This window comes from Netta rufina (assembly GCF_964035555.1).
Source record: "Netta rufina genome assembly, chromosome: 1".
Classification (NCBI taxonomy): Eukaryota; Metazoa; Chordata; class Aves; order Anseriformes; family Anatidae; genus Netta; species Netta rufina.
The window spans coordinates 135,905,492-135,915,812 of record NC_140123.1 but is presented as its reverse complement, the minus strand read 5'-3'; the positions used below and the strand labels follow the sequence as shown (position 1 = coordinate 135,915,812).

General features: G+C 50.3%; 1 protein-coding gene across 1 annotated transcript; it reads left to right on the top strand.

Moving 5' to 3' along the window:
• Positions 1 to 1,837: 1,837 nt before the first annotated feature.
• On the top strand, positions 1,838 to 8,704 carry LOC311219211 (polycystin family receptor for egg jelly-like; the record flags this gene model as incomplete). The annotated part of the gene is made up of 1 exon (XM_084302256.1): positions 1,838 to 8,704. The coding sequence occupies one exon, from the start codon at positions 1,838 to 1,840 to the stop codon at positions 8,702 to 8,704; it is 6,867 nt and encodes a 2,288-aa protein (XP_084158382.1).
• Positions 8,705 to 10,321: the final 1,617 nt, after the last annotated feature.

Genomic DNA, 10,321 nt, shown 5'->3' with positions numbered 1-10,321 from the left:
CATATTAGGGGATATTCTGGGTGGTGGGGAAGGACAGACAGAGTGAGAGTGAAGAAAAACCATCTGGCTGCTGAGGAGGAGATGGGAACTCCAGCTCACGGGGAATGGCAGCCACGTCTGCTGGCGGGCAGCTGTCCTGCCTGCCCCAGCACACCAGGGCCAAGGCAGCCCAGGACTGGGCAGCTGCCGCCCAAGGGACAATGATGGCACCTGCACCAGGCCCCCACACCAGGCCCCCTTGCCAGCTGTGCCGGGGAGGAGGGGGTTAGGTCCTGGTCTCCATGGAGCACATTCTGATCTCCAAGGGCACCCACTAACAGTTGGGACTCCTCAGCTGGCTCCCACTTGCAGGTAGCACTGTAATGCCAGAGCTCCCTCAGGACCTTCTGGTCATTGCTGACATGCCTCCGTGCCCTCTTCTCCTCCTTCCGCTGCTCGGCTTGTTCCACCAAGCCCTGCGAACTTCCTCTCTCCACCTGCAGCCACCACCCCTGCTGCTCACCTTCCTGGACACTCTTGGAAATGTCTCCCAACAGCACAACACCCAGGGCTGCGTCACGTGCCGGGGGAGCAGCACCAGGGTGATGCACTACCACCTGGGTCCAGGAGCAAGACCAGAGGCTGAGAGGAAAGAGATGCAGCCACCAGCTGCACCACGCTGCACCTGGTACCTGAACTCGGCCTGGGTGAGGAGCACCTCTCGCTGGGTAGGGCAGGGCATGCTGCAGACAGGCCTCTCACCAACAAGTACTCCTCTGCCCCAGAGAACTAGTCTGGTGGCAAATATCGCCAGAGACATCTGCAGGCTTGGCTCTGCGAGAGACTGGCAAAGGGAACAGTGCATCTGCAAGATGACGGAGAGTTGTGGAAGCCCATCAGTCCATGTGGCCTCAAATAAATCCACATTCAACATCTGGTTCCTGGCAGCCAAAGTAATAGTTACCCCCAACATGGTGGACCTGGAGAAAATGCTCATAGCAGACATCCCTAAAAACCCTGTGACACTTTTAACGGTGCTCTTCATTCTTGCAGCCTACTTGCCATTGTCCCTCTGGGCCATGCAAAAAGACAGGGCTGACAGGGGAAGAGGAGGCTCAGGGGAGACCTCATTGCTGTCTACAGCTACCTGAAAGGAAGGTGTGGAGAGCTGGGGGTCAGCCTCTTCTCACAGATAACCAGTGATAGGACCAGAGGGAATGGCCTCAGGTTGTGCCAGGGAAGGTTCATATTGGAAACGAGGAGACATTTCTACTCAGAAAGAGCAGTCAGGCACTGGGACGGGTTGCCCAGGGAGGTGGTGGCGTCACTGTCCCTGGGGGTGTTCAAGGAAAGGCTGGACGTGCTGCTTGGGGACATGGTTTAGTGGGTGACAGTGGTGGTAGGGGGATGGTCGGACCAGAAAAACTTGGAGGTCTTTTCCAGCCCTACTGATTCTCCGATTCTACCTTCAAGAAGCTCATAAAGGAAGAGGGGTCGCGGCAGGGGCGGGCGGGGCCGCCGGCGGCGGGGCCGGGCCGGGGCCGCTCATCCCGCCGGCCGCGCTCGCTGCCGAGCCCCCGGGGCCGCCGCCGGGGCCCGCTGCTGCTGCTGCTGCTGCCGCCGGCCACGCGGGGCCCGGCCGCCCCGGGGCGCCTCGGCAGCCCGGCGGCTCCCTGGCCCTGCCCGGCCCTGCCCGGCCCTGCCCTGCCGCCGGGGCCGGGGGGCGGGGGCCGGGCTCCGCGGGGCGGGTTCCGAGCCGTGGCCGTTAGGCCCCGCCGGCGGTTGGGGCCCCCCGGCCGGCTGCCGCCCTGCCGTCCGCAGCGCCGGTGCTGCCCGGGGCCCTCGGGGCGCCGCCGCCATGCCCCTGCGCCCCGCGCTCCTCCTCCCGCTGCTCGGCTCGTTCCTCCGAGCCCTGCCGGCCCCTGCTCCCCGCCTGCAGCCGCCGCCGCTGCTGCTCAGCTGCCCGGGCCCCCACGGCCGCGTCTCCCGAGGGCACGACGCCCGGGGCTGCGTCGCGTGCCCGGAGACCGGCACCGTGACGCTGCGCTACCAGCCGGCCCCAGGAGCGGGGCCCGAGGCCGAGAAGGGAGGGACGCGGCCGCCAGCCCCGCCTCGCTGCCTCTGGTACCTCAACTCGGCCCGGGCGAGGAGCACCTCGGGCTGGGCAGGGCAGGTGACGCTGCAGACAGGCCTCCCGCGGCCCGGGCACGCTCCTCTGCCCGCAGCCTCTGGCCTCATCACGGTGCAGTGCTCGTCCAGCCTGTGCGCGGCACCCAGGTGTCTGCACCGCAACATCAGCGTCGTGATGCTGCCCAGACGTGCTGTCCTCAACAGCACGGACATGTGCGGCGATCACGGAGGAGGTGCGCCACGGCTGGCTCGTCGTGCTGCGCCAGCCTTCCACCCCGAAGAAGAGGCAGGGCTTGTGGCAGAAGGGAGCGGCGCCCCGAGGGGGCTCGTGCCAGGTCTCCTGAGGCTCGCGGTCAGTAACAGCACCCCGGGAACAGTGGAAATGGCAGTGCTTCGGCAGGCAGCAGCCTGTAAGCTAAACTCCGTCGTAATTCAAAAGCCTCTTCACACGTCTGTCATCCATCAGAAAAGGGGCATGACTTTCTACCTGTATGCCAGAGTGCTGGTGGACTGCAGCCTCAGCTTGTCTATAAAGCCGGAGTGGATATTCTATGCTGTTCCGGACATGAAAACGAATCCGGACTGGGAGAAACCTTTAAACGTGTCCTTCCTGCACGGCGTGGACACGGTGCAGCTAACTGTCCCCGGCTGTACTCTGAATTACGGCATGTATCAGGTGTATTTTACTGCTCGAGTGGATGTTATTGGGGCTAAAAGACACTTCAGTCGCACGGACAGAGTTTTCCTTCAGATTGAGAGAAGTGATCTGGTGGCGAATATCGCCGGAGGCACGTACCGGACGGTGGGTTTCTCGGATCGCTGGACTCTTGATGGCTCCGCGTCCTACGACCCTGATTCGCAGGAGCCGCTTGAGGGAATCGCGTTTACTTGGTACTGCACTAAAAAGGTGTCGGACTATGAGACCATGCAAGTCAGTGCAGGACAGAAATGTCATCGCTCCCAGAGGGACTTGAAATGGCCAACACCTACGGGTTCTGTTCAGGCAGTGCCACCAGAATTCCTCCCAGGAAATGCTGCATACCACTTCCGTCTGGTCATCCAGAAGGACAGTAGAAAGAGCTATGCCAAGCAGACCGTAGACGTGAGGCCTGGCTCCCCTCCTCTTCTGGCCGTGGCGTGCCTGGAGAACTGTGGCGGCGCTGTCATTCCGACGGAGAGGTTTACGTTGTCGGGAAAATGCCTGAACTGTCCGACAAAGAGCCAGCCGGTCTACCTCTGGTCCCTTTGTTTGGAAAACTCTACCGAAATCCGCTTTGACTGGTCTTCCAGAACTTCAACGGGCAGGTCTGGTCCTTTCCTCTCTATACATGCTCTGACTTTTACAAATGCTGCGCATCAGTCATACACGCTGCTCTTAAAAGTGACCACTCGGGGCGGTGGGTCATCACTCTACAGATACGCGTTCAGAGTGAATTCTCCTCCCAGGGCTGGGACGTGCAGCATCAGCCCACACCGGGGTACAGCCTTTCAGACTAAATTTGTTGTCCAGTGCAATGGATTTTCTGACAGCAACTTACCTCTGACATACAAAGTAATAGTAGCTTCTGATGTATCCCAGACCGCCAAAATAAGCTCGTTGGAGGAAAACACTTTTGGCATCATTCTGTACGTTGGCTATCAGCCTAGAACTCCTCCGTCTTTCCTGCCAGTTGGCGTGCCCTCTCGGAAGTCTACTTTGACCCTGTATGTTCAGGTCAGTGATTCTCTCGGGGCATTTACCCAGGTGAGCTTATATATCCGAGTGGAGAACCCTGTGAAGAGTCGACCACTAGCTGTCGTCTTCCATGAAATGCTTGCCTCAGTGAGCAGTTTAAGCGCGCCCATGACAGCTTATCTGCAGACCGGAGACTATTTTAATGCTGGTTACTTGGCTTATCTTGCAGCCTCGGTCCTCAACTATATTAAAGCTGCACCAACAATCCAGATACCCAAGGCTCAGTTTCGGGAAAGCCTGATTAAAACAGCTGTAAATATTTCGGTAGAGAGCATGATGGAAATCAACCAAGTAGTTGCCTCCCTTTTTCAAGTCACAGAGGAACCGGAGGAAGTGAACATTCGTTCACAGGAGATTGCCATTACAAAACTGACCGAAGTAACGAGAGTGCTGAAAGTACAGAGGAATGAGAGCCACTGGTCTGAACAAATAGAAATTCAGACCAGCGGAATACTAAGGTGCTTGTCCAACATCATGAGGGCTGCTCTTCTGCCTCGCAGGAATGTCAATGTTGGTGGAGTCACGCAAGTCTTCTCCATCATGGAAAACTTAACAGAGATAGTTTTCCAGGGCAAAGTCCCCGGAGAGACAGACACTGTCATGGAAACAAAAAACTGGAACATCACTTTGAAGAAGGATGAAAACTGGAATGTCACCAATGCGTTCTCAGCCACAGAAACCTGCAGGAATTGTTTCTATCCAACACTGCAGAAAGGACAGAATTCAAGTCTGCCCCGCAACGCTGTCATTTCCACTGCGGTTTTTGAGTTTGATGAGAATCCTTTCCCATGGCTAGGTTACACATCGGAAATCGCAACAACCGTCTTGGGCTTCAAGATGGCAGAGACCAAGGCTAACGGGGATCTGCAAGGGATCCTGCCTGAAGAAGCGGACATTCTTATCGCAAGGAAGGATACTGAATCAGCAACTTTTCGATTAGCAGTGGGACCCGATAGAACAGAAACCTACACTACTGGAGGATTTAGTCTTGAAGTGAACAGAAATACCAAGATCATCTACATCCAGATCCTGACAAAATTAAAAGTGACCTTCCAGGTGGTAGTGTTTACGGGCACAAACGTCACTCAGGCTTTTCCCATAGCCTCTTTTGATGCTTTTCCTGATATGCCGACAGTTGCAAGCAAAACCAAGACGGCTAATGCGGACTGTAACATCAAGGCTCCTTACGTTATCTGTCTCCCAGAGTCACTGCTGAAAGCCGCAGCTCAAGGAAGTGGTGCCGACAGTCAGAACATCTCCATTGTCTTGCTGACGCCCTACCTTACAAGGTATCCAACCACGGGGCTGGTGAGCATCAACATTTTCAGTGACCAGTGCTTGTTTCTGGGTGGAGTTCGAAGTCAATGGAGGGAAGACCTGTGCAGGCTTGGCCCCTTGACTGACTGGCAGAGGGTACACTGCATCTGCAAGATGAAGCAGAGTCACAGAAGCCTGTCAGTCCGTGTGGCCTCAAATACATCCACATTTGACATCAGGTTCCTGGCAGCCAAAGTAATAGTTACCCCCAACACGGTGGACCTGGAGAAAACGCTCATAGCAGACATCCCTAAAAACCCTGTGACACTTTTAACGGTGCTCTTCATTTTTGCAGTCTACTTGCTCTTGTCCCTCTGGGCCATACAAAAAGACAGGGCTGACAGGGCCAGCAAAGACAAGATTATAGTTCTGCCTGACAACGACCCCTTGGACAAAGAGAGCTTTTTGGTCACCTTGTACACAGGCAGTCGCTGGGGAGCTGGAACCAAAGCTGACGTTTTTCTCCAGCTCATTGGTCAGAACGGCACAAGCGATGTCCACTGCTTACGGCACCCCCAGGTTCCTTCTTTCCGTCAAGGAAGCACTGACCGCTTTCTCTTGACAACTAGGGAGGACTTAGGAGACATCTGCGCCTTCAGGGTCTGGCACAATAACAGGGGCCCATCTCCTGGATGGTTCTTAAGCAGAGCCAAAGTTGAAAACACGTCCACTCGGAAGACCTGGCTATTTATGTGCAGGAAGTGGCTTTCTCTCGACAGGGGAGATGGCTTACTGGAAAGGACATTCTTTGTCACAAACCCCAAAGATCCCCTACCCAGAAAGGACTGCTTTTTGATCCATCTCTCCAATGGTCTGACAGAGGGCCATCTGTGGCTCTCGATTTTTGCTCGCTTTCCCACTGGCACTTTCACCAGGCTCCAAAGGTTATCTTCATGTTTAACGATTTTATTATTAAACCTGCTCGTTAACATTATGTTCTTTAATGCTGACAAGGAAGAGCAATCTCCAATACACTTGAGGTACTTGAGATCAATAATAATAGGGATTGAATGTGCTTTGGTTACGATACCTGTGGAGATGCTTATCATTGCCTTATTTAAGTATTCCCAGAAGGACCCAACTGGCAGTCCACCCCTCCTTTCTGGAAGGCTTAAGAACGGGAAGGAACCTTTGCAAAAACGGTACCTCTCAGAAACTTCATCACAATCCGGGAATAATAATCCCCTGGAGAACTTTCCTGGCCCCAGCAATGCACAGGGCCCACTGCCTCACCGAAGGATGAGCAATCGAGGAGCTCCCCAGAACTGGAGCCACTCCCCCATTTCTGAAAGAGATGCCGATGCAACTGGAGCTGAGGAGCAGACTGCCAAAAAGAATTCCCCTCCAAAGGCTCAGGCCTTGCAGAGAGGGCTACCACCCAATTCCAGTTTCAATAAAAACTCTGCAGAAGAAGGTGGCAACTTTCTGAAAGAAAGCAAGCCGCTAAGTGTCACCTCCAGGCCTTTTCGCAAGACGCCACAGGTGGTTTTTTGTTGGTGGTGCGTCTATCTCTCGTGGGCATTGGTTATAGCTGTAACTGGTGTATCATCATTTTTCATTGTACTGTATGGTTTGTCTTACGGCTACCAGACTTCCATGGAGTGGCTTTTAGCATCGGCAGCCTCCTTTATTCAGAATGTGTTTTTCCTTTCTGTCCTAAAAATCGTTTGTTACTCAGCTTTGAATACAGTTCGTCCTAAATACTGTGCAAACATTCCGTGGTTAACTCAGGAAAATTATTCTGAGATAAAGCTGGACAAGGAAACACTGAGTGAAGATGAGATGAGGGAGAAGCACTTGAAACTTGCCCAAATCAGAGGCACCAAGCAGTATAAGCCTTTAGAAGCTGATGAAATTGCAAAGATGCTGAAAAGGGCAAAAATTAAAGCCAAGGCTTTTGTTTTCGTACGAGATTTCATTAGCCACCTTGTTTTTTTAGCTCTGGTATTACATTTTGCCTATTCCAGTGAGAACAACAACATTTTTCACAACAACCAATTTATTCAGAACCAGTTCTCTCCCAGACTCTCCCCTGTGGACAAGATAGAAGATATTTACATGTGGATGAATGATGTCTTCTTGCCCTTGATCCACAACAACATTCAGCCTTCCTTCCTTCCTGAGAGCTGGTCCAAAATCATTGGTTTGCCTAGGATGAGGCAAATACGGGCTAAACAGACTGAGAAAAAATGTTTCCATCCTCATAGCTTTGTAAATAAATTTGTGATCAGCGAAAGCCACTGTCTTCACAAATACGGCAGGGACACTGAAGAGAAAGGTGACTACGCTGGCAGTTGGTCAAAGATTTCCAACCAGTCTGTTTCCAAGGATGCCAGCAGTTGGCTTGGGTTTACTTACCAGCCAAACAAAACTCCGTGGAGTTATTACTCATCTGGCAATTTGCGCACATACGGATCCGGAGGTTATACCTTTTACTTTTTCCCTGAAGAAGGAAGACGTAATTCCACAGCAAGGCTGGATTTGCTGCAAAAGAGCCATTGGATCGATGAAAATACATGGGCTCTGATCATTGAATTAACTACATTTAACTCCGATGTGCAGCTTTTCTGCAGTATCTCAGTCATATTTGAACTTTCTCAACTGGGGACCATAAAGCCAAGTTTGTCAATACACTCTTTTGCACTCCCTATTTTTCATCAGCAAACGAAAGGTCAACAATTACTCTTTGTTGTTTTTGTTGCCTTTCTGTTCATTTACATCACAGATGGCCTTTACATCATTGTGCAAAGGAAAAAATATATTAAAAGCCCTTCCAACTTAATTAATTTTGGCTTAGTATCAACATTCTTCCTTTTTGTTCTTTTAAGGGTCCTAAAGTTTAAGATGGGAGCTGATATAGTGAAGTTCTACTTACTTCACCCAAATGATTTCATTCCTTTTCATGCAGTTTCTCATGTAGATCAGATTTTAAGGAATACTACGGGCTTCTTGGCATTTCTTGTAGTTTTGAGAACTCTAAAATATTCTCAATTCTTTTATGATGTGCGTCTGGCACAGCGATTAATCATGGCAGCTCTTCCCGGAATATTTTCTATGGCTTTTGTGGTGGTGGTGTACTTCTTTGTATTTATGGCTTTCGGCTACCTTGTGTTTGGCCAGCATGATGACAATTACAATAGCATCATTCACTCAGCTCAGTCTGTGTTCTCTTACTGTGTTTTAGCTTTCAGAGATACTGACTTTCGTTCCAACAGGTTCCTGGGTGGTCTCTTCCTAGCCTCTTTCATGTTTGTGATGATCTGTCTTTTGATCAATCTCTTCCAAGCTGTTATTATGTCTGCCTACAGAGATTTGAGACAATCCATGTATGAAGAACCATCTGATGAAGCCCAAGCATTTGATTTTTTATTACAAAGGCTTAGAAAGATACTGTGTTACCTGATCTGTAGAACAGCCAAAACAGGTGAACCCAATCTTTCTCACAGCATGCTCTATGGCCAACCTCAGAAGAGACGTCAGCAGCATTTAGGCCTCAAGAACAGAAAAATAAATGAAAAAAAAATGGTTTATCTTGTCATATGAACAATGCAAGATTTCATATTCCAGGTCAACTGTACTCTGTAATACTTATGTTTAATGTAATATTTAGGTTTCCATTAAATGTTCATAAATATTTTGTTTTATTTTTAAGAATATTTTAACATTCAACCCCTTGCTACTGATTGTGCTTAGAGTTTCTCAACTGAAAGAAATTGTGCTGAGACTATTTTGCATTGGTGTCATTGCTATTTTGCTGCCATAATGCAATGGGTCAACCGCATTTGGATGGTGAGCCCCCAGCCAGCCACTTGCTCGCTCCCTATCCATCACGATGGGGAGAGAATTGGAAGGGCAAAGCAAGGAAATAGATAAATAAATAAGTGGGTTGCAATAAAGACAGTCTAATATGTGAAGGAAAGCAACAACAGAAATAGATACCCAGAAGTGAAGGACAGAAACTGTTGGAGAGTGTCCAGAGGAGGGCTACAAAGATGGTGAAGGGCCTAGCAGGGAAGATGTATGAGGAGAGGCTGAAGTTACTTGGCCTGTTCAGCCTGGAAAAGAGGAGGCTGAGGGGAGACCTCATCGCAGTCTACAGCTTCCTCACAAGGGAAGTGGAGGGGCAGGCGCCAATCTGTTCTCTTCAGTGACCAGTGATAGGACCCATGGGAATGGTGTCAAGCTGTGACAGGGGAGGTTTAGACTGGATATCAGGAAGAGGTTCTTCACCGAGAGGGTTGTCGTGCGCTGGCACAAGCTCCCCAGTGAAGCAGTCATGGCACCAAGCCTGGTGGAGTTTAAGAAGCATTTGGACTGTGCACTTAGTCACATGGTCTGAATTTTTGGGTAGACCTGTGTGGTGCCAGGAGTTGGACTCCATGATCCTTATGGGTCCCTTCCAACTTGGTATATTCTATGATTCAGTGATTCTAAGTCATACAAAAGCAGTCACTTGCCACCAGCAGACCAATTCCCAGCAAGTCTCTGCAGAGGGCTTGCTTTTGAAAAGTGCCATTCTGCTTTTCCTGCTAAGCATCGCCTCATCTGGCACAGCATTATTAACCCCATACGAGCCAGACCCTGCACACATAGGAACCGCTCTTTATTTATCTAGATGATGAATAAAGAATTAGATCAGTAGTCTGAGCGGGACTCTTGCCTCTGGCTGAGCACATGATAATGTAAGAGCCAAAATGGCCAGAGACCTGAAAAAAATCTTTACTGCTCAAAGCATAAATAATAAAAAAGTCAGGGTCATTTAGCATGGTATCTCCTGACAACTAAAAATAGTTCACAACACTGCATTTATATTTGCAGGAGATGGCTTTGTTAACACCTAACTTCTGGGCATTAGCAATAGACTGCAGAATACTATTTTATAGAGCCTCAGATTTATTTTTTTTTCTCCATAGAATTCTGTATTTTAAAACTCTATTTAAAACTCTATCCCCTTACTAGTCAGTATATTATAATCTGTAGGTGAAGACTAACCAAGGTACTGAAGAGTAACCAAGATAAACTGCTACAGGCAGGAAAGAGAACTTGCTTTGCTCTCATCAAGAACAAAACTCACAAGGAAGGAATGGAAAACTAACAGTCAGGCACTCTTTATATCCACTCTTTATATCCACAGAAGTAACTTTACAAAATGCAACCGCA